This window comes from Pyrus communis, chromosome 4 (assembly GCF_963583255.1).
Source record: "Pyrus communis chromosome 4, drPyrComm1.1, whole genome shotgun sequence".
NCBI classification, from domain to species: Eukaryota; Viridiplantae; Streptophyta; class Magnoliopsida; order Rosales; family Rosaceae; genus Pyrus; species Pyrus communis.
Window position 1 is genome coordinate 9,727,937 of NC_084806.1, and position 25,065 is coordinate 9,753,001.

The 25,065-nt window shown below is 37.3% G+C and overlaps 2 protein-coding genes and 1 pseudogene across 3 annotated transcripts; 2 read left to right on the forward strand and 1 right to left on the reverse strand.

Moving 5' to 3' along the window:
* The first annotated feature begins 3,740 nt into the window (after nt 1–3,740).
* Nucleotides 3,741–6,749, forward strand: LOC137732430 (COBRA-like protein 7). The gene is made up of 2 exons (XM_068471738.1): nt 3,741–4,387; nt 5,000–6,749. The coding sequence occupies exons 1-2, from the start codon at nt 3,835–3,837 to the stop codon at nt 6,418–6,420; spliced, it is 1,974 nt and encodes a 657-aa protein (XP_068327839.1). The 5' UTR covers nt 3,741–3,834; the 3' UTR covers nt 6,421–6,749.
* Nucleotides 6,750–8,035: 1,286 nt separating this feature from the next.
* Nucleotides 8,036–12,135, reverse strand: LOC137731692 (two-component response regulator ARR1-like). Of its 2 annotated transcripts, none has more exons than XM_068470876.1 (6): nt 11,719–12,135; nt 11,058–11,210; nt 10,576–10,956; nt 10,149–10,225; nt 8,833–10,005; nt 8,036–8,724 (listed from the first exon to the last, which is right to left on the reverse strand). In XM_068470876.1, the coding sequence occupies exons 1-6, from the start codon at nt 11,891–11,893 to the stop codon at nt 8,653–8,655; spliced, it is 2,031 nt and encodes a 676-aa protein (XP_068326977.1). In that variant the 5' UTR covers nt 11,894–12,135; the 3' UTR covers nt 8,036–8,652. The 2 variants fall into 2 exon arrangements, with proteins under 2 accessions (XP_068326977.1, XP_068326976.1); XM_068470875.1 differs by having other exon boundaries at nt 8,036–8,727.
* Nucleotides 12,136–22,908: 10,773 nt separating this feature from the next.
* On the forward strand, nt 22,909–24,053 carry LOC137732654 (exonuclease DPD1, chloroplastic/mitochondrial-like; annotated as a pseudogene).
* Nucleotides 24,054–25,065: the final 1,012 nt, after the last annotated feature.

Consider the following 25,065-nt stretch of genomic DNA (forward strand, 5'->3'; position numbering starts at 1 on the left):
GAATTTAGGTTCCAACGATCAACCTACGTCATTCAAATGACAAAACTGAATTCAAGACATTCGACATAGCCTAAAAATAGCATTGGCGGCCCACTACCCACGCGCCGCCGCCCCGACTCGCTGGAAAATCCAACTATTTCAAAAAATTCTCAAACTTCACAGAAATGAAGATCTCAGTGAGTGAATCAACTTTCATACCTGCCACGAAGTCCAAAAGTGGACGAAAGATGGTCAATTTTGCCCACAAAGCCGGCGGGTGCCTAAAACTTCCCGACGTCGATTCGTCGTCTACGGTGGTCCAACGGGGTCAAGTTTGGTTGGGTTTGCTCCTGGGATGGTGGGCTACAAAGCCCAAGTGGTGGCATCAGCCATCGCTTTGCCCATTTGCCGGAAAATCGAAAAGGGTGGCCGGAGCACTATTGATTTTCGTCAACTTTTGTGGCCTCAAACCGCCACATACCATGGTTAATCAAGGTGGTTCTTGGGTAGATTTTGTAGAGGGGAATGAGAGCTTCAAGATGGTGATAGTGGCATCAAAAAACTCCACCGGAGTTGGCCGGAATCGGCCTTGGAAAATGGGAACTCGCGGTGGGTGCGGGTGGACAGGAAGCCACTTCCTTTTCCCTTTTTTTTTTTTTTTTTTTTTTTTATCCCCTCCATTTCTGATTGGGCTTCACCCCACAAAGTGGGGATTTAATTTAAATAAACACTAAACCTTGAATAACCAATTTCGAACGTCCGTAACTATATTGTTATAATCCGGACTCGCAAACGGCTTTCGCCTATACGTTCGTACCAATGAGTACTACGAGGATATGCTAAAAGAATAAGTCCCACATCTCTCAAGTCGATGGTCAACGGAAGTCAAAGTCCTTGCCTCTAGGGCAATTTCGTAAATTCACGTTTTTTAAAATAAAATAAAATCGTAAAATTTGGAACGGGTTGTCACAGTTACTCGTTCACATGCATACAAACGGTTGACGATTGAGAAATTGATGTTAGTTGTGTGTGTAAGTAAACCTTTTGTTTTATAGAGATTGTGTTTGATCGACGGAGTAATAGACTAGAGAACTTTTTCCTTACAATTGTAATATCCGTTTTTGTGTATGCATAAAACTCACGTGAGTGGATATATATTAATGGTGACGTAATAGATTTCTTTGTTTGCTATTATGTCCTAATCACCATTTAATTTGCTGGTGGAATGAGAGGTCAATTTTAATGAGTTAATGCATTCCACTAAGGTATATCTGTCCCTAATCATAAAAGTATTATTGTCCTCCTTCGATTTCAATAGTTGATGTCCGTTTTTAGTGTAACTGGTTAAAGGTTGACCCTTGTGAGTTGACGGCCGTTGAGTGACTTGTAGCTAAGAGGTCTCATGTGATGTAATGTCTCACCCTTCTGTCTCTTCATCTTCCAACCCTAGTACTAACACTGTAGCATAATCAATAGTTTTTTAGGTGTACAACTTGAGATGCATATGGTCCAACAGTAGATATAGGATGTTGGGTATCTACTGTGCGTCTCAAATTTAAAACTTGCTCTTTTCTTAATTATTGTAGTAGTTTTGAACAGTTACGGAGCCAACATAAAGACATTGGCTGCCATTGACCCCAACAACTTCGAATATCTCCCATTTGAATTTTTATATGACCCTGTAATAGCTAAGGAAAGCAAAATAGAGAGACCATTTATTATATTTTTTAATTAAAACATACCAAAACTACTGCCTATCCACAACAGGGATAGCTTTTTTTGTGACCACCATTGTGAAGGATACACATTGTGTGGAAAATCAATGATTGAATGATAATTTGGTTGTATACAATGAAAAATGAATGGAAGTCAATGGTCGAATAATAACTTGGTTATATGTAATGAAAAATGTATTTGATTCTATTGTAAATGATGTTGTGATACAATGTTTTAAAATATGAGAATATGTCGTTGCCAATTATAAATAAAAGTATATTTAGTTTTCGTAAGCTTCTTATTTGTGCCTCATTATTGTAAATTTCTAGCTTCGCCACTGGTTTAGAATCCTCTCCCTCCTCCTAAAAATAATAATAATAACCTTTTTTTGGGAAAAAAAAGGTATATAACTTGAGATTAGTATAATTTTACAACAAATTTTTCTTTCAGTTGATGGTCATAACAAACGTCTTACATCCAAGGGTCCAAACAAAATCTCATAATTGGATGGTTATTGGTTAATCAAAATAATTATTTAATCTAAGCTATTGGGGATAGCTCTCTCTGTATAAGGTTATCTTCATAGTTTAAGGTAACAATAAAAATCCTTTTCAAGATATTCATATGTTACGATAAGATTTAGAGGTGCAACTCGGACGGGTTGAATGTCAATTGATCTCTAATATTCAACTATCACAATTTGGACTTGGGTTGGGTTTGGATTCATGCAGGCTCTTTCGGGTTCAAGTTTCATTTAGGTCTAGGTTTATTTGGGTTGCTCAACTTTATCAAGTTCAATATTTTAATATCTTATACTGAAAGATTTTTTCAAAAGTTTGAAGTAGTTAACATCAATACTAGTTAGAATTCAATTCCATAAATTAACCTCACACAAAAGTCAAACTAAATAGCATCAACCATTGACCAAATGAAAATCACCACCAAATTTCAAGTAATTTCCTCCCAAAATTTATACGTAGCTTGTATAATATGAAGCAAAGTGAGTATTATGTTTGAAAGAAATCAGAATATAACTTGGGTTAGATTTGAGTTAAAATGGACAGATAAGCATCAACCCAACTCAGTCCAACTCAACCCAATAAATAATCAATTGAGATTGGATGGCGTTGAAACGAGGTTTTATTTAATTCTAACCGGCCTGAATCGGGTTTAAAATCAAACTAAACATAAACAGAGTAAGATTTTGATCCAACCCAAATTGCACCCCTCAAAACAATCTGCATGTAGAGGCCTTTCAAAATTGGGTCCATGTGAAGGGCCGCAATAGTCAGATTGTGGAAAACCAGGCCGAGTCCATTAACATAACATATAGATCCAAATGCAAACGAATGAGCCACGTTTTGGTGTCTATGAGCTTCAGACAAAAGGACGTGCCCGCAACATAATGGCATGCATAGACTTTGTTGGTTACCCAATTATTTACATGAAACAAAATTCTTTCACAGCGTTATTATTCTCTTACAAATTGTCTGACAACATAAGATACTTATATTGATAGACAGTGAATCGAGAATTTGATCGCATTAACTTTTGTTTGAGCGTTCTATTTGTAATCATTGTTCTAAACGTACGACTGATAAATACATAATTTAATTGTCTATTAACTTAAGTTTGATAAGAGAACATTTCCATCTGAAGCGATCGGTTCCCTCAACCGATTAACGAACATGGATTCAAAATCAAATAGGAAGAGAGGGGAAAGGTTCGTTGAGACAAAGACAAAAGGACCTTTTCACGCTCAAAACAAACACAAGCAGCAGTCTTAACACTAGTATTTTTTACACACGCACTTTCTTGCCATTTGCTTTCAAACATAAACCGAAATCCACCAACCTTTGAAATTGAATCACTCAAAGACGGCAACAAATACATAAAACATATATTTTAAAAAATTTAAACAAAAAAATATTGTCAAATTACAGCTTCCACTATGCTGTATTAATATTACATAATTTATCCAACGTTACTCTCTCTCTCTCTGTCTGTCTCTCCCTCTCTCTCTCTGTCTACGCGTTTGAAAAAAGGCGCACACAGAAACAGTCGCACATATATAAACCCTATCTGTTTCTCCAAATTCAAAAATCCAAACTTTGGAGAACCCCAAGAAAACCAAAAGCCATGGACTCGGGCTCCCGGAACTGGCCTCCGATCATGGCCCTCAATCTTCTCATTATCCTCGCGATCCTGCCCTTCTCACTCGCCCAGCCAACCGCCGCAGCTCCGGCGCCGGCCTCCGACTCCTGCAACGGCGTCTTCCTGTCCTACGCCTATACTACAGGAGCCCAGCTCCCGCCCGAGGTCAAAGACCCGAAACAGCAGCCTTACAAGTTTGAGTCGGTTCTCACGGTGCTCAACAACGGGTTCGACGATCTCAAGTCGTGGAGGGTGTTTGTGGGGTTTACCAACAACGAGTACTTGGTCTCTGCCTCCAATGCCGTTTTGGCCGACGGTACTAGTATCCCTGGGGGTGTCGGAAACGGCACCGTTTTTTCTGGGTATCCGATGACCGATCTGAAGACGGCGGTTAAGACCGCGGGGGACTTGGCCCAGATGCAGGTTCAGGTCAAATTGATCGGGACCCAGTTCGGTGTGGCCCCACCCAAAGTTCCCATGCCTTCCAATATTACTCTGGCCAATGATGGGTTCGTCTGCCCAGCGGCTGCAATGCAAGGTGAGCTCTTAAACTTCATTTTTTGTGTTCTTTCGGTACATTTTTGGATGTTGGTTTTTGATGGACTTTGATTTGGAGTATACAGATTAGATTTAGCTGTTGTGAATTGAATACTTTTGATAGCTCTTTTGAATGTTTATTGCAATTAACCGTATAAAATGAGTTGAATTTGATGAGACAATACTTGGTATTTCGATTTTGTTTAGTGATTTATTGAACATTTTATTTCGGTACGAGGTGGACCGTATGAGTCTCCTTAGGATATGCATCTGTTATGCAAACTGCCTCAAAGCTGCTGACTTGCCTTCAGTCACTAGGAAAGTTTGATAGTCGACAGAGAATGTCTTGAACCACAAAACATTAGTTTTCGTTTTCAGAAGACAACGCTCTCTATGTCTGCATGATAAATTTGTTAGTTTTGATCTACAAAGAAAAGAATGCTATAACGTGAGGGTATGTCTTTTGTTTTGCTTTTGGTTATTATACTGAGATCATTGGCTTAATGTCGACCCCATGTTTTACTTTATATACTAAGTTGGGTTTTCATTTTCGACTTTTACTGTCCATGTTTATGAGCATGCTCATACACTGCTCTGATAATGTTCATTACAGGGACCCATGAAATGCAAGTCTGTTGCACCGTAGACGCAAATTTTAAAACGAACATCACTCTGGATGAAGAGTTCCTCCCCCTTCAAAAGGGAGATCTTACAATTATGTATGATGTGATCAGTACTCGGGCAACAGATTACACGGCGCAAGTGACAATCGCCAACCATAACTCCCTTGGTCGTCTTGATAATTGGAAACTGAGCTGGGACTGGATGGAAGATGAGTTCATATTTTCAACGAAAGGGGCTTATCCATCTGTTGTTGATTCTTCTGATTGTATATTCGGTAAACAAGGTACATTCTACGAGAATCTAGACTTCTCAACTGTATTGAATTGTGAAAGACGGCCAACAATTATTGACCTTCCTCCAACAAAAGCCAATGACACACTTCTTGGTCTGGTCCCTTATTGTTGCCGAAATGGTACTATCTTGCCACCAACAATGGATGCAAGCAAGTCAGTTTCATCATTCCAGATGCAAGTTTTTAAAATGCCTCCAAATCTCAACCGGTCCCAGCTCTCACCGCCACAAAACTGGGGAATCAAAGGCACGCTCAACCCTGATTATAAATGTGGCCCTCCTGTCCGGGTGAGTCCCAGTCAGTTCCCTGACCGATCTGGCTTGCCAGTGAATATATCTGCAGTAGTCAGCTGGCAGGTTGTGTGCAATATTACCCAACCCAAAGGAGCAATCCCTAGTTGCTGTGTTTCATTTTCTGCTTTCTACAATGAGTCTGTCGTCCCATGCAACACTTGCGCTTGTGGCTGCCCTAGTAATACAGCTCGAACTTGCAGCACAACTGCACCAGCTATGCTTCTCCCACCAAAGTCACTTCTTGTTCCCTTTGACAACCGAACTGTCAAGGCAAAATCTTGGGCTGATATTAAACATCTACCAGTCCCAAACCCGACACCTTGTGGTGATAACTGTGGGATCAGCATCAACTGGCATTTATATACAGACTACTCTCGTGGATGGAGTGCAAGAGTCACAGTCTTCAATTGGGATGAAACGGCCTTTGTTGATTGGTTCGCTGCAGTACAACTGGATAAAGCAGGCCCTGGTTTCGAAAAGGCGTACTCTTTTAACGCAAGTCACTTGGAAATTAATGGTGTCAATAATACCGTATTCATGCAAGGCCTCAAAGGATTGAACTATCTTGTGGCGGAAACAGATGGAGCCAACCCAAAGAAGGATCCTAGGGTGCCTGGGAAACAGCAGTCAGTGCTCTCGTTTACAAAGAAGATTACTCCCGGAATCAATTTGGTTGGTGGAGATGGGTTTCCGACGAAAGTATACTTTAACGGGGAGGAGTGCTCTCTTCCTACAGCATATCCTAGCAGTGGTTACAGAAAAAGCACATCTCTAATTTTCTCGGTTCTCGTAACGGTTGTAGCGTTTATGGTGATGCAGCAATAGAGCTGAGGGATGAGGCAATGCTAGATCTCGTAGCTACTGCTGATGTTTGTATTCTTTCAGTGGTTTTGATTGATACGTGCTCAACGGGGTGGTTTTGCGAAATCCCAACCACCAGAAGGCGTGCATGCCATTGCCGGTACTTAAGGAGGTTTTTAGGCGGATTTTGGTTGTGGCTGGTATTCTTTTGCTTTTCATCTGCAAATACTGAAGGGAGGATCGACACACCGCAAAGTAACTATATATAGCTAATGTTCTCATATTTTGTATAAACGATATATATTGAACTAGATGCTTGTTCTTGATTCTTTTTTGTTGGTTCTGGAAGTGATAGCATAGTGTCCAATATAATCTCGTTCTAGACTCACCCTAATGTTTCCAAGACTAGTGTTTGTGCCGCTTTTTTCTCCCTAGTGTTATTCATGTGAATTTTTACTTCTCACACACCTTTTAATTTTCGGTTGCCGGATCAAATGAATTGAAGAAAATCAATGACAAAAAATTAACAACGGTGTGTGAGAGGTGAAAATGAACGTGTGAATAGCCCTATCCTATTTTTAAGTTCAAGTGGTAATTGCACTAAGGCTTTATTTTAGTTGCACTCCCTATGACTCGATTTTAATTTCACTTTTATCTCTTGTAACTCAAAAGTTGCCAATTTACGCTCTGAAACTCAAAATTCGCTTAACTTTGCCCATTGGAACTTGACTTTGGATCTTATTTTGCTCCTTAAAACTAAAAAATCGTCATTTCTATAAAACTCAAAATTCGTTTCATATTGCTTTAATTTTGTTAATTCCGTTATGTGGGACGTTAACGCATAATGGAGATTTATAATATTTTATGTTAAGTTTGTCTTTTGATCCTTGAAACTCGATTTTAATTTTTTTTATTATTATTGAATGTTAACACACAGTAGAGGTTTATAATCAAATTCATTGGCAGGTGACAATCTTATTAAGTGATGGTCCCACATAAGTTTCTGAGGGCAACTTTTGAGTTTCAGGAATGAGAGTTCACAAAGTCAAAGTGAAACAAATTTTATGTTTTAACGAGGGTAGCTAAAAATAAAGCTTGCACAGAACTGAAGAACTTCATGTCGCTCGTTGTGAAGGGGAGGTCTCGTTTAATTGAAAACCTAACCAACTTTGGCGACTTGTTCAACTGAAATTATTCCTTGTTAATATTCTATTCTATTCTATTCTGCAGGCTCTTTCCTTTTTTTTGTTTTGCTTCTTTTTGGTGGCAGTTGGAATGATTCCAAAGCTCATGCTTAATTAATGTGGACCACTTCTTATTATCTTATCCGACCACTTCATGCTGCATTATTCCGTTTGCCCATTTCTCTCCCTCTAGCACAAGTCAATACACCTTTTCCAATTAGTGCCTAAAAATAGTGAAACATGACCACTAGCATTGCTCATTTGTAACTTTAGCATAAAACTTAGGACCACCTCGTTAGCACCTCTTGTAAAAGCACACAACGTCATGTATTTCAATCTGACCCGACCCTACACTAGCTCCACGTGGTGTGAGAGCTTGCACTAGTCGGACAGACACACCAAAGTTTCTCTCCCTACTTCAAAAATAAATAAATAAATAAATAAGAAAAACCCTGTACTAAGATAGGAGAAGATTATTAAGAATAGAGGACATACAAGAATTCCTAGAAATTTGAAGTACAAGAAAAACAAACAGAAAAGAATACCCCCGACTTATGTCTTGAGTAACCAAATAGAATATATGTACATCAAACTCAATTCCTTGAACGAGAACGAAACGGAACAAAGGACAGGGCAAAAGAAATCCTCCGACGGCAAGCTTCATGTGTTATTAGAGTTAGAAGAAGTATCAAAACCTACCCTAGAATACTCAAGATGAGCCTAAAACCGAGGACAAGTTTCACCGGCACCCCAGAAAACGATGCTTCTTTCTAGCCCCTCTAAATTTTGCATGTATGCTGTGCCTACCATGCAGCAGTATTGTGCATAACAAATATCCTTAGACATATTCGATCCACCTCGGTTATCCATCATCCTCATCTTTTATCTCCTAAAAACAGCAGATCATGATATTCACAACGAAAGATATGATTTGTGAAATTACGCACTCTGGTTTTCTCTGATGTAGAAACAAACTTGAATATCCACCATCAGATTGCAGAAGAAACGACTTCCATTGCCGCAATTATGTACACCAGATCTGCAATCATACAAAATACTGTAGGAGCGCATTCTACACAGGAATATTATCCAAGGAATACCCATCAAAGTCAAACTCATTTTCAGCGGGTCCAAGTCCATCTTGCTGCTGAAAAACAAAAGAACTTTCATGAGTAAATAATGCCCTTGATAGCTCGAAACATGTATCTAAAAATTCAAATACCGTAAAATGGAATAAAGGCAAAAAACTGACCTGCTTGAGAAGTGCACTCATTAGATCATCCTGACCATATTGTTCATGAAAGAAGCTAGTTTGAGAAGTTGCGTCGGGGGCACTTTCAGCTTTAATCCTAACTGTATTGTCAACAACAAAACCGTTAAGATGTTGACCGGTATTTTGCACATTCCCAAGATGACTGCCTTCGCCCATTGAGAACAGAGCTTTTCCGACAGTAGTTGGACTCCTGCTTTGTCCACCTCTTTGGCTAGAAGAAAATCCTTGATGAACTAAAACTGACGGATCAAGGCTATTGTGCATGGAGTTTGTATGTTGAGAGGGGTCAAAAGTCAATCCCACATTCTGCAAGTCCCATTCATTTGATTTGTGCTGCTGTAACTCGTTAAACATATCATAACTTGGCATAAATCCAGAAGATATTTTTACGTCAGAATTTACATCTTCTGGAAATGCTCCTTTAGACGTGAGGCTGGACATTACTGGTGTACTTCCAAGAGTAAAACTGTTGCATGGTAGTTGTGAACTGTTGTTCAGGGGATAATTCAACATTGACGAGTTTTGTTGCATTGGATTATATCCTCCGCCTCTGCCGCTATCAACCATTCCATTTCTTCCCGAAACTCCACTATTCATACCGTTAGACATGATGGGATGCCCCATTGATGATGAGAGCCGTGGAACATGATTTCCAGAAGTTTCATTCAAGATCTGCCCTCTTGGCTGTGATTGAGCTACCGGCATAAGTAGAGAACTGTTCTGGACTCCATGAGCATTGACTTGCATATTGACAGCCCCAAGAGATTGTGCAGACTGGTGCAAGTTGGCAAGCTGTTTTGCCTCCATAGTTGTTGGAATCCCATGAAGTAAGTTCATCGGTTTGCCACTGCTCAGATGATGTTGCCCTTCCGCAAACCTCGACTTTGGATTTTCAAAGCTGAATAAGTTCCTTTGATCAACAAGGGGCATAGGTACGCCTGATTTTGTCGTTGACCTCCCAAGTCCGGCTGCTTGGAGTGTGGCAAGGCTTTGAGCGGGGAGTTGACCAGTGACAGCTAGCGTCTGAAGATCCAGCCCACTAAGCGATGACATTGCTCCGAAAGACGCTTCTTGAGGACTCATGAAAGAGTTGCTCAAATTATTCTGGTGCTGAGACACCCCACTTAACCTTCTAAGGTACAATCTGTATTTCTGTTTCATAAATTGGCACGCTGAGTTATTCTCAAACAAAAAACATATTTTAACCATGTCACATAAGAACAGAACTTTTCTCAAATTCATATTGTAAGAGAATTCCTCCTCGTAAATTATTATAATATGCATAATTATCATACCTGAAGATGGCTAGCAACATTTTCTCTAGTAAGCCCAGGAACATTCATCAACTCCAAAATTTTCTTAGGAACAGCCTCTGTATCAAATAATCAAGTTTGAATTTTTATTAAAAATAATTTGCAATACAAAATGAGACGGGCGTCGACTAATCATACATACATAAATCCATGATTCAACTTTATCCAAAAGCACAGGAAAATAAAGTGATTCATTCTACACTGTTGAAGAAATATAAATCCATGGTCTTAATTATGAGTCATGCATTCCCATTCCGTTCGCGTGAAGAGTGTGTACATAAATTCAAACCGACTGAGCTCCTAGTTGCAGAAACAGGTGCAAAACTCAAAGGATCAAAAGCACTTACACATATTCTGCTACAGTCAATCAGGAAGTATAAAATTGAAGAGTATAGGGAAGAAGACATACTATCAATGCCTAGTTGATTGACAGCGCCCACAAACTGTTGATGAAGTTCAACTGACCAAACGACCCGCGGCTTCTTTAATGTGGATGAATCATCCCTCTCATCCGTCTCTTCTTCCTCATCCTTCCTCCTCTTTGAGTTCTTCCAAGTCCCTTCATTTGCCGAGGACGAGTAATCTGCATCTTCGGATGGTTTCTGCTGCCGATCCCCTTCTTCCACACTTCCAGATTGCTCCACATCCTTCCACTCGTTCTTTTTCTTCCGCACTACATGCTGCCATATGTTCTTCAGCGCCTCAATGCGAACCGGTTTGATTAGGTAATCACAAGCACCATGAGTCACACCCTTCATAACAACACTTTTTCCATCATCAGCAGACATCACTGTGGAATTACACATATCAGGTGTCAGCTCCAAATTAACACATACGATTCCGGTTAACAATAGTTAAATCTACACAAAATTAGTCAAACGAGGAACTCACTGATAACAGGCAGGTCCATCTCCAGTCCAACGTGCTCTAGGAGTTTGAATCCATCCATGTCTGGCATGTGCACATCACTGATAACAATATCGAATCCGTTCTTGTTCTCTCGAAGCAACGAAAGTGCGATCTCCGCACGATTACATTTTGTCACTAAAAAATCCCAAACAAACCAACTCAATCAATCCACAAATTTAGTAAATAAACAAACTATAGAACAAAATTAATAAAACAGGGCTATGAATCTACAAAGACACAAACCAAAACTCAAATCTTGCTTCTGGAACAAGACGATTAACCATTTTAAAAACAAAAAATTAACACTGTACAATTTCAAACCATGTAGAAAGCAAGTAACAAAATTTAACACAACCCATGATTCAAATCCAAACAAAATCACAACTTAAGCAGTAAAAGATATCAATTACCAAATCTTAACTTCTACCACAGGCTCCAAATCCCTTAAACAACAGCATGAAAAACACAAGTAATTATAACCCAGGTGGTAAAACTTGCAGTAAATCACCCACAAGAAAGATAAATCCATGTTGGGAGACAGGTAAATGACATCTACAGAAGGATTGAAGAAAACCCATGAAGCAAAGTCTCTAGAGAGAGAGGGGAGAGAGAGGGAGAGAGAGAGAAACTCAGAAAAGAGTACCTTCATAGAGGCAAGTTCTGAGCATCCTCTCCAAGATCATAAGGCAAGTAGGATCATCGTCGACCACAAGGACTCTTAGTCCCGCAGGAAACTGGTCAGTGACCACATCCCCCGATTTCCAAGCTCCACTCGAACTAGCCGTTGACATCGATCCCATGCCGTTGCTCAGATGCATAGCTTCAAAAAACCTAAATCTCGGAAACCGAATAAACTGCAAGATATCTCTCTATCTATATATAATTATATATATAAATTCCCTACCAGATAACCCGAATTACATGCTTAAGCTCCGGTTTTGATTCATACCCAATTCAAAACTCAAAGAACCCAGTTGAGCAAAAGCAACAGAATTGAAAAGGATAATTGATTTTCTGCTGAGAAATTTTTTATTATGTATGTATGTATGTGTGTGTGTGTATATATTCTTCGGATTGAAGTTGAAAGAGCTGGACTTGTCTGTCTCTGTTTCCAAGCTCTAATTGTCTGTGTTTTGGGTTTATTTTATGAATTTAATTATTTATTTGTTACCCTTTTTTAATAATTGAATATTTTATTCAGAGGTGGGTCACTCCTGGAAGAGTGGATCCAGCTCATATACAAATAAAAATAAATAAAAAATTAGCTCGATTAACTAACAAGTTCCTTCCTTAATTTACTGCTTACCATTTGTAATTTTGTATAATCTTTTCCTTTTTAACTCTGCTATTTACCTTCCCGTTTTATCTGTTTCCTGTGGTTTGACCTTTCAAATTATCTAATGTTTGAATCAAAGTCAAATCATTTAATCTAAATTTTTAAAATTTTTTTGTTCAAATTTTTATTAATTTTGAGCTTAAATCTAACGGATTTCGATACTCTTCCTTCCAAATCATCTTTCCTTTTCTTCCATGCTTTCTCACTTTTTTCTTCGTCTCTTTTTTTAATAAAAAAGTCAACATAAATTTTGATGTTGACGTAGTTTAATCGTAACCATTCAAATAAAAACATACTAAAAAGGAAAGAAATTTTAGAGGAAGAGAATCATACTTCCTTACTAATTTAATCATGCAGCCAATGATACCTAGTAAAAGAAAAATATTAAAGTTAGAAAAACAATAAAGTCGTCCAAATTTTGATTTACCTTTGATTTTATTTTGGGTTTCATTTACTTGTAGGAGATTCAATTTGGGTCACTAGCACTCTATCATTAGAAAAGGAAACAAAAGTTAAAATACAAACAAACTTCTTCTTTTTTTTCCGAAAATGTTGACTATACGGGAAAGTTTTAAGATTATGAAAATAACTATAACGTCAAGAATATAAAATACACGTGTGACTAGATAAATTATCGAAAAGTGCATCATGAATAAGCATCTAGACACCTAAGACAACCTTACATATATAAGTACAAAAACAAAAAGCCGTTTTCATGACGAACTAGAGGATAATGTTTGCTATTTTGATCGATTAATGTTTTACACCAACATAATATTCGCTTGTTCAAAACTTGGAAACCAAGTTGCCAAGGTAAACAACTACTTCCATACTTTCTCGGGGTGGTTTAGGTTTTCCACTTTCAATTCACCAATAGTGGTCATACAATAAACTTGCAAATTTTATAATACCAACTCAAAAAAATAATTTTAATTTATAAAAAAAATTTCGATTGGCAGGTCAAGTAGGTCAATTTTCACACTAACTTTACGCAATATGGAGTCAGATTATAGTAAATTACAAGAAATTCTATACATTTTGAAAATATACTCAATAAATGATGTGATTGGACCACTCTGTGGAGAAAATTTTCAATTTTAAGGAAAAGAAAGAAAAACAAAAGAAAATAAGGTACCAACCCATTAGTCCAGAGGCAAACATGATTCCCCGTGATGCAGGACAGAACGGAACAGACAAGGGGCTGCGGAAGTCCGTTCAATGAGCTTTTGTTTCTTTTCCCAAAAAGCTGCTCCCTTGAGTTATTAATTTTTTTTTTTTACCTCCGTTGAGTTAACCGGTGTAATTCTCTGCTGCGCAGCGCTGTTGCTGTTGTTGTCTGTGTCCAGCTTTTACTTTCCCACCAGTAACCACATTCTCAACCCGTTTCCCCCTCTCGACACGTGTCCTTTGGGGGGCCATTTGTCAGGATAAGGCTTCCTTGGCCTATATTGTTTGCTCTCTCATTTCCTAGCCATGACTCATCCTCCCTGCACCTGCAGATGCATTGCTTTTCAGTTTTGGTGGTGTGGTGTGGTGTGTCTGGATGTTTTCTTTTAAAACCTAATTACTTTATTCGTTTCTTAATTTCTTAATTTTCATTGATCCGAATATGGTATGTTTGATGCTAGATTTATGTGTTAATTGTATGATCATTTGTAAATCAAACATATTTGGCTTATGTGTAAAAGTATAACGATCACACATGTTTATTTGATATGTGTTGTCTTTGTGTTTTATTTGAGTATCTTCATATGTGAAGGTACTTGTAAAGATACAGAATTTTGCCCCACATTGAAAACTCAAGGGACTTTTGCATATTCCAACTTTATTCGGCATTGATTTTGAGGTGGAACATTAACTTTCTTCAACCACACGTCTTCATTGAACATTAGCTCAAATTAATAGTGGCCGTTTTTCTTCTTTTAATTATAAGCGAGATCGTAAAAAAAAAAATCGAATCTAAAATCTCGTATATAAACTTGGAGTTTTACCAAGTAATCACAATTTCCTCGTACCATAGAATCCAAGACAGCATAACTGAATCAGCAAACTAAACCAATATATTAATCCTGTAAACTATAATTAAATAATAAAAAAAGTATTGCTTTCCGATTCCATATACAAGAAAAGCTGTGACAACCATGCTAAAGCAACTAAGCATATTCTGAAACCGTATATTCCCTGTGAGTCTCTAGTAACTAGCATTTTCTCTATTACGATGAACAAACGCCAACCTCCCTTTGCTTTTCATCTCTCACCGTCACAGGAAAAGAAAAACTCTGTAAATTCGTGACCTAAAAACCCACTCTTCCTCTCCAGCCCCAAGAAAAACCAGCAAATGAAACCTCAGCGTCTGCGAGTGTGGTTGCCTTTTATGCTTTAAGCTCTGGCTTTTCTAGGCTTTCCCAGCAGAGATTTAAATCCATAAAGTTACTGATTAATTTTATAATTACTATTTATCGTTTCTTGTTCTAGCTTTTGATGGGTTTAGTAATTTAGGGTTTGCTTTTAACGCAAAAAAAAAGGAATAATATTTGTGTGTAAACCCGAGCTTGATTTCACGCTCGTCCATTAAACTATATCGAAATGCGATGCAAAATTGCGATGCTGGTGGCTCCCTTGGGTAGGTTACAGGTGATTAGAGCTGCTGCTACTGTTGAATTGCCTCGTGGCATACCGTGGAAGTTGGAGAAAAAGTCCAAAGCTACTTTTGCTAACTTTCCCCCATCTCCTTTGGCAAATGCCAATTAAATCATGAGTGTCATCTCCCCAAGTCCCAATCAAGCAAAAGCACACATCCTCTCCAAACTCACTTTTCAAACCAACACTACCACATGATATGATAGTGGCCTCAGTCTTGTTCTGCATGCGCCTTGTGAGAATATATACTTGTGATCTCTTGACAAAGTTTTCATCTTAATTGCTTTTGGATGTGAAAACCAACGTGGAAGAAAAGACGTAATTTATGTTTGAATTGTATGCTATAACGTTAGTCGTTCGTGTTTGCGAGTAAGTCCACAAGACATGACTGACTCATCATCACTTGAGCCCATAGAATTGTAGCATTCTCTTATTTTTGGTTTTTCAACGTACATTCTTTTATATGTTTTGGCTGTCATTGTTTCATGGTACATCATTTTAGTAGTCGTCTACGCTTGCTTGTGATTTAAAGAAAATGATGTGTATACAAGTTTTATTGAAAATAAAAGCTTCAAGATAAATTTCAAGAATTTCATAATTCTGTCATAAAGAAACAAGATACAAGGGTTAATTAAAGCAATTGAATAAAAAAGACCCAAAATCCACGAGAATAACTTATATAAAACATATTCACTGCTGTATTGTGACGTCTTGATCTATGTAAGTTGCTTTCTAAACTCACAAGGACAAAAAAACCTAAATAGCTCTCATCATGCATCAATAGGTCACAATCACTTATGCGTGTCCACGACTATTATTTCTCTTTTTGGTTTTTCACCCTACTTCCTTTCACACGTTTTGGGTACCATTGTTGAATATTCTTGGGTTGTTTAAGAATCATTGTCTAATTTTTGTTTGCCCTTGACTAAAAGGCTTGCATCTCACTTACCCATTCTCTCACATGTTCTATTGTTGCTACATTAACATCACTTGCATCTAATCACTATCAAAATCACTTGTGGGCATGCCCTTCCCATCATCATTCACACCATTTTGTTGCTCTCTTTTTACCACTTTTAAGTTGATTGTTAACAAAGTAAAAAACAAAGCATGCATCCATGCATGTCCTCACTCCGATTATCCAATCAAAATTTTTTTACAGATTCCTTGAAGGTTTTACTTTTACCCCTTTTTTTCGTTGGATACTGCAATATTTTAATCCAAAATTTTACAGCAAGATCCAGCTAAGCTGTGCTATACCAAGCAGCAATGATGGATGAACAACGAGTCAAAGACCCACCCACAAGAACTTAAGACAAGTATTGAGATGACTCGGGTCGGGACCCACTAGGCCTACTCTGGGCTCGTCTACGAGAAATTTTTTTTATATTGTGACAGAAACACAAGTGGTGTATTACGTGTTTTAATAAAAGTAGTAGAGAATTTTATTTTTTAAGTTATTAATTTTTTAGTACATATATCCCAACATTTGTATATTGACACATGTACCACTCCATCTACCTATCACACTAAAAAATCTCTCCATCCACGACATCAGCGACGAAGGCAACGCAGACGTGACGTGCTGAGCGGTGCTAAACCCGGGAAATCGGACGGACACGTGGTGGCGTCCTTAGCGTAACGGGCGGGCCCCGGAAGAAGGGCTGATGCGTTTGCGGGAGAGCTGGGCCAACGCGGGAAGGTGCATGGGGTTGCGCCCCCACTCCACGACCCTCATCGGTGTTTTAGAAAGAATTGTGGGACAGTTGTAACTTCCGTGCACCCCTCTTACACGTCCCTATCGCGGCTCATCACTAGGGACACAAAATAGAGGTTTGAGGACATTATTGTTCGTGTATGCGAGGGAAAATTCATCAATCTATGCTAGCTATGATTAGCGTTTATCGTTTTTTAGAACTTTGAATTCGTTATTGTTTCTGGATATACATACTTTTCAAACTGTTATACTAACTAATGAGTAATTTTTAATATTTTGGTAAACAATCAATTAATGGGTATATTTGCTTGGTACATAGTATATGAAGATGGGATGAAGTTTTGGTGTTAGGACATGCATCGTGCATATGTCTTTATAACTTCTTCAGTGCAATACAAGTTCTCAATGTAGTTATCGTATCAACTCTCAACCCATATAGATTTCCAGTAAATTGAGTTTTCACAAACTTAAAAATCGGACCATACTTGTCAATGTTCTCGATCATCTTCTAGAACCAACAAGTAGGGTAAATAAACTGATGAAGTCTGAAGAAAGATAGGCTGCCGAGTGGTGCATGCATATATAAAAAGTGAAAACAATAAACTTTGATTTTAAGGTAGATCGATCCGATATGTTATCGGTATTGTACAACTAGACATTATATGGTGATTAGAAAATACTTAAGGTTGTGATCTGAGTGCACACTGTACAGGATAAAATAAAAATGATTTGAAAACTTTGAGTTTTAACGATAATGACAAAATAAACTAATAAAGAGTAAAATGAATATTACCAATATTAACTTTTTAATGTAAAATTATTATTTTTCGTTAAAATAAATATTACCGAAAGCTGTGAACTTTTCGTTAACGTTCTTTAGAATATAAACCAATTTAAATTTTTTATTAGGGTGGTGGTCGTAAAGGATCAAAGGGTCCCAGGTGGGTTCGTTGTCCCATCTATTTAAAACCATTTTTGGTAACATTAGGACTTTCAATAATTATACAAAATGAAAGGAAGGATGGACGATGACGATGAAGAGCACGTGGCAGCTAGTTTCTGCTTCCTCCCGACATCCAACTTCTTGTGCAATGTTCACGTCCACATGCAGATATCCAGAAAATGTTATGAATTCATCAGAAGAATTATTGAAGTGAAGCTTGCGAAGGCCACCTGTCATCCAAGCAAATAAATCAACCTCTCACAGGCTTGTATCATCTTTTGCCAGGCTCGCAGGCAAGGTTCGCGCATTGTAGTAGAATTAGCCAAGTAGGTCCATGGTCGATTTAACCCCAACCCCAACTTGACTGTTTATAAATAGGGTTTGAGTCATTGGAGGATATATACTGCTACTATGCCAAGAATGAAATCCGATGATGATCACAAAGTTAAAAACCTTCCCACTTGTGTCTGGTTTTACCACCATCACCTTCGAACGATCATGGCACAACTTAATCACATGCACATGCAGCTCTACATGTGTTAAAAGTTTTATCGCAAGACTTGATATCTAGTTTGTGACCGTCTCTTCTTTGTTACAATATACCTACATGCATGTCATAAATTTGGCCTCTGGTTTGTGATCCTCTCTCCACTCTTAACGAGAGATTCTTTCTAGCAACTATTTCATAGTTATTTTGGCTTCACTTAGAGCGTCTTCAAAGGAGATGTTAAATTTTGAACATAAAATTTAAATTTGATAGCCTATATGGTATTTTGACATTTTTTAAAGTTTTATTGTCCACCCGATATGTCAAATTAAATTATTATTTTATTATATTATAAAATAAATGATTAAATTAATAAAAACTTAATAAAAGGCATTTAATAATTATGAAATATGGACCGTTTGTCATTTCTTTTTAACAAGAGGGGACCGTTCACTTACCTTGATTGAACAAAGGGGAAATGGTTCAACAACAACATTAATTGATATGATGATTAAACCAATAAAAAATTAATAAAAAGCATTCATAATTAATTTTGAAACTGCTGTCAAAATTTACAGCAACTCTCTTGCTGCCAATTTATGTAATCGACACATAGGATTTGACATTTTGGTTGGAGAACATTAGTGTGTTCTTTTTTTACTGTTATAGTTTATGTGAACATTTTGACGAACATTTTGACATCTCCTTTGGAGATGCTCTTAGCCTATTATTATTTTCCATATGTTGAAAAAGTGATTCACTCATCCAATAGACTTGTCATATATTGAAATGGTTGCAAAAAAGAATCTCTCATGTTATACTGTTTTCGATCTTCCAACGGTTAGTTGTATACATATTTTTAGGGATTTCCATTGGAGCTAAAAATATTGTTCTAAAACTAGCCTATAGTTTATGACTAATTGGATCATAATCTAGGTATATTACTTTTTCCCAATAAAACTATTGAAGGAATCAACACAAATTTCACAATGCATTCATATATATGATGATTGCATAATTGAAAGTCATCGTCCTATATGGCTATATTGCAACGGTGTGGCCGGCGGCCGGTGGCCACAGAAAACAACCACCACAACAAAGTTGTTTCCTCTATAAAACAATAGTTAGGTGCATGCACATGGTCTAAATTATTTATTTATTTATTTTCCTAGGATGAATGCACATGGACATGGTGCAAGTTAACATAACATAACCGAAGCAGCACCTGCGAGATCCTGCGTCCCACTTTCCACGACGGATTATCACATATTTATTCACAAAATCGGTTTAAGGATTTGATCATCTTTGCCTCGCACTGGACATGTAGCTAATGATCCTTAAGCTTGTTTTAATTTGTCAATAACAACTCGCACGTTGCCAAATAATCCCTATATTAACTTACAATTTTCCCACTTGTTAGTTACTAATTAAAAGGGATTTAAAAGAGTGGTGCCTTGTCACATGTTTTAGATAGTGTTGATATTTGGTTGATAATTCATAATATGAGTTAAATAACGATAATGCATCATATACTGTATGTTGGTGTGTCAGCCTTACTTAACTAAGATTTTAAACAGCAAGTAGTACTATGGTCTAAAAGTATTATTCTCTTCATAAAAATCTTAATTGGTATTAAAACCGTCAATTTGTTCGACACATGAATTACCTAAACATGAATGCTTTTGTGAAATAATCTTTAAATTGTTATGTAAAATACAAACTCTTGCGGTCGTGACTAGCATATAATGAAGATTCGGTAATCCTAACTGGAGTGCCAAAGATTGTGCACATAAGTATACCTGCTCTTTACCAATCACTCAGCGTGAAGAATAAAAAAGCGAGGTGAAGGAATGAGGTTTCCTATACAATGGCCCAACAAAAGGGAAAATGACAAAGGGCCTATATTATTCAAAGCCTAACATGCAAAACATATCACATCAAATGCTACATATCCAAAAGGCCCAAAACTGGAGAGAGCATGAGGAAATAGTGAAGCGCCAAATTCTGAAACTCGGTTACTTAAAAACGGCAAATCGCGTGCACATAACGGATTTTTCAATGTGATCGAAACAGAATAGTATAATAAGTGTTACTATACAAATGATGAAATATGTGTATTAAAAAATTTCTTCGCCCACAGCTCGGGGACTCTGGTAGTGCATAGTGCAGAGTGCAGAGTGCAGAGGAGGACCTTGCCTTGACGTGGGTTCCGCAAGTGCTGCTCTCACCCCACTCCCCCTTCCTATATAATCACAATAACTATTTTTTTCCAGCTTCAAGCAAATCTGCAAATGAAATGTAGTTTCTTTCCCGTTTCGAACACATCAGGCAAATGAAATACTTCAAGTTGATGTTTTCTTTACCAGGCGGTTTTCTATTTTAAACTATTCTAGTTACGAAACGGGCAGGGCTAACCCTAAGATCTAGGTGAGTCCTTGTTAGAAGGTCCTTCAATTCATAGGTCTTTCAATGCATAGTGATCATATAATTTGTATTTTTATTTATAATGAGTTTTTATTACAAATGATCTTTGAAATTAACCCTTACCATCAAGATGATTCCTGAAATTGAAAATCAATCAATGTAGTCCTTGAAAATATGTGTCACAAATCAACGTGGTCATTCCATCACAATTTTGTTAAAATTTTCGTTAAGTGCTGACGGTACACATAAATAGATCTCATAAGTCATTTTTTTTAATCACAAATGGTTATTGAAATTGACCGTGACATCAAATTGGTCCCTAAAATTGACCCACGACATCAAAATGGTCTCTGAAATTGAAAATCGATCAATGTAGTCCTGCAAGTAAGTGTCCCAAATTAATAGTTATTCCGTCACAATTCTGTAAAAAAATTTGTTATGTGCTGATGTGACATATAAATGGATCACACAAGTCTAATTAAATTAAAAAAAAATTACAAATAGGTTTAATAATTTAATAGTTATTAAAAAGTTGTCAACCCTAAAGCACAGTCATGTAATCACCTCCGATCCCAGTCCACATTCCTCTATCTCCTTCCCTATCTATTCTCTAAAAAAAAAAAAAAAAAAATCTCAATACACCCACCTTTACGGGCTTCGAAACCCTTCACTGAATTGAACCTGAGTCGAGATCACCTTTGGTGACGGCTTGGCGGATTGGCAACGACTTCTGGAACATCACTGTTAACATTTAGGCGACCAACATCCTCACAACCTTAATCTTGGAAAGCTTGTTCGGCACTTACTTGATGGTCTAGCGACTCAAAGAATGGCGATGTCTCTCTTGAGATAATGAAATTATATCCAAGGTGTGTCTGTTATTGGTTGAAAACTATTTCCAAATCCCATCTTAGGCTTTGGTTAAGCCTTGTGCCTTTGAGAATTTATAGAAGAGATTTCTCTTTAGAGTAGGTCCTACTATAAGAAGAAAAAAATTCCATTGGCAAAAAGGTATTTAGACAACTTTTTAGATTAACTATTAAACCCACAAAAGCACATAATAAAAAATTTTACAAAATTATGGCAGAATGATCATATTGATTTGCGACAACTATTTTCAAGAACTGCATTCATCGATTTTCAATTTTAGGGACCATCTTGATGGTGTGGGTCAATTTTAGGGAACATCTTTATGGTGTGATTCAATTTCAGAGATCATTTGTGATAAAAACTCGTAAATCTTATGGACCCATTTATATGCCACATCAACACTTAACGAAAATTTTAACATAATTGTGATAAAATGACCACATTGATTTGAGACATCTATTTTTAGAGACTACATTGATTGATTTTCAATTTCAATGACCATTTTGATGGTGAATGTCAATTTCAGGAACAATTTGTGATAAAAATCCATTTATAATTAATTCTTCAATATATTATCATATTAACATTTATGAACATCTTTACCAGAACAAAAAAGTAACACATTAAACATAATATATCTACAACAATGAAATATAAATTCAAGTTTACCAACTTAAAAAAATTAAACTCATAGTTTGTTTATGCTTACCTTGAATTGCAAATATATTCGCCCCTTCACTAGTAATAGAGAGACCTAGAATTGAAAAAGAAAGAGGCCAAGAGGAAGTGAGAGAACGAGAATTTCAAATGAATGATGGTGAAGGCTAGGGTTCATACTTCTTTCGAGAAGAAGCTAAGCAAAAAATAATTACATGTGAAAGGCGATCCTATTTGTTGTTAAGGGTTTGTGTTTGTCTTGATGAATAAAAGAAGATCAGGTTGGCATTGCGGATTCCTAAAATGGCCTGGACCCCACCTATGTGTAAATGGTACGTGCTTATTTTTCAAAACGGAAAAATGAAATTAAAAACAATACATAAAATTGAGTCACATACTGAAGTTCAAAACACTAAACTTGAAGGAAGAAGCTTGCCCTAGGGATGGGGACAGGGGATTTTAACTCGGGCCCAAAGGGACGGCCCTGGGGACAGAGGATTTCGATTTGGGTGCAAAGGGACAGTTGTCAAACTGACCTAACCCACATTAATTTTGAGCATGAACACTGTGGCATTGTTAGTAGCTACAAAAGACAATCAGGCTTGAATTTGCCTGATTTAAGTAACTCAAAAATGCCACTGGTATTTCGGTTCTTGTTAGAAAGTTGAATTATTCAACCTCTGTTCATTGCCAAGTCCCTTCGAAATGGCTACAAATCTTATGGTTTGTTAAATTATATTTTCCAGTCGCTGAGGAGAAATGAGGGCATGCTCCATGTGCTATTCCAACTTGCAAGTACCTAATTGGAGTCCAATCACCTTCTCTCGATTAGCATCTTTAGGAAGAACAACGCTAGCAACCACTACTCTAAGCAAATCACCTTTGAAATGCTTCAGAAGCATACAATACCCCGATGCTCAACCAAGATTTTGGACTACGGAGTTTTGGATGATCTTGTGAAAATATTTGTTCTGGATCTTGAAACCAATGGATTGCAGAAAGATAGGACATGTTACTGAAATCACGCCAACAGTTGCTTCCAAACCCTGATGAACGCTCAACAACATGTTCCAAATTCTTGCATCCACGGTATAACAACTGACATGGTGACACATTCAGATGTCCCGAGGTTTGTTATTCTTTCACCTTCTTCTAGTTTCCCCTTGAAAATTTTAATCTGCGGCTAATAGCGGTTTTATGCAAAAGGCGTCGACACAATTAGTAGTGGAGCCACTCATTATACGTTAGGTTACTTGCGGCAGTTTTACATTCTTCATCAGGAAGAATTGGCAGCAATAACTGGTTAGAATATATTGTGTAGGATGTTGGGAGTTGATTCCGATTCTTTTTAATACATCAGAAGCCGGCAACTACCAGAGAGACTTTTATTTGAAGCTCACAATGTACGGGGCTTCGATTGGCACTTCTTGATCAAGGAATTCAGCTCCTGCTCGTTCGAAATTCCTCCTGACTGGCTGTTTCTGGACAGTGGACACCCTCGCTCTGGCACGAGTTGAGGAAATTATACGGTAAGAGCTATAAACAATGCAAGTTCTTTCAGACTGCGTAGACAAGTTGGATAGAGCAGTGCACTCTCCTCTACACCTATGTTCGAAACCCCCTCCCTTAGTTTAGATTAGATTAATTAAAATAGCACTCAAACGAGGAAAAAACGAACAGTGGGTTCGAATAATGCTATTGACAGACCAAAGGTTCCTCCAGAGATCTCTCCTGATGGACTTAGTGAGTTGTACAAGATCTCTAGAGAGGGTCCAAAACACAGGGCCATGGCGGATGTCAACTTGCCGTCGTCGATACTTCCAAACATGACTTCTGACCTCAACCTTGGCGTCGCCGACCTTTTGCAGCGGAGTTTCAAGTCTTCTGTCCGCAGTGTTACTTAAGAAGAAGAAGAAGCATGAATAACTTCATCTGCAAGCATATGTTAATAATCCGTAGTAATGACTGCAAAATAAATACCAAAATCTTTAAAAAAAGTCGTCATACTCAATTTGTCTTCTATATTTCTATAAATGTTCTGGAGAGCTTATAACCACTCCTTTACCCCCAAATTTATATACTGAGATTTTTTTTTTAGTACAACGATATATTTTATACTAAGAGGGTTGGTTAAGTCACGCAATGACAACCTAATTTGGTATCGAATTCGCAATCCACGAGATTCAAACATAAGACCTCTCATTTACAAGTGAAAATGAATACTACCGGACCATAGTACTGAGTGACTTGTATACTGAGTCTTAGTTCTCCAACTAAACGAGTCTCGTTTAACCCTTGAATTCTATTTAGCTTAACACTAATGTAAATCAATCTACAAAGAATTGTTTGTGAAGCAAGACGAATCTTATTTATGGCATATTTAGTTGATTGAAGTCTGAGTAGCCATGAACCGGTATGTGCAAGAGATAAACAATCTCTCTCTTAGTTTATCCCATATCTAATTTTTCAGGTATGCAACGCCCATAGCCGATGTGAGAACGATGTATCTTTCCATTCATTGGTTGTTGCTAAACACAACATGAAATGATGACAATTATATTCACAATTATCTATTCTTTATAACTAAACATATATACTTTTAAGGTTAAGACTTAATTGTAGCAATGATTTTTAAATTTTACCTCTAGTTTAATTTTAGATCCTGAATTCTCACATTGGTTTCTTTAGTCCATGGATTTAACAATGTATTGTACAATTGGTTCTTTCACTAACGTCGTGTATTTTTCCTTAAATTTAGGGATATATTAGAAACTTTAACTTAAAACTTCAAAAAACAATAGAAAAAACTAAAAAAAAAAAAAAAAAATTTATAAATTAATATCTATTTTTTTTTTTTTTTTTAACAAACGATATTATTTATAATAAAGGGTGGGGGACTAAGCTAAGGCTCACAAT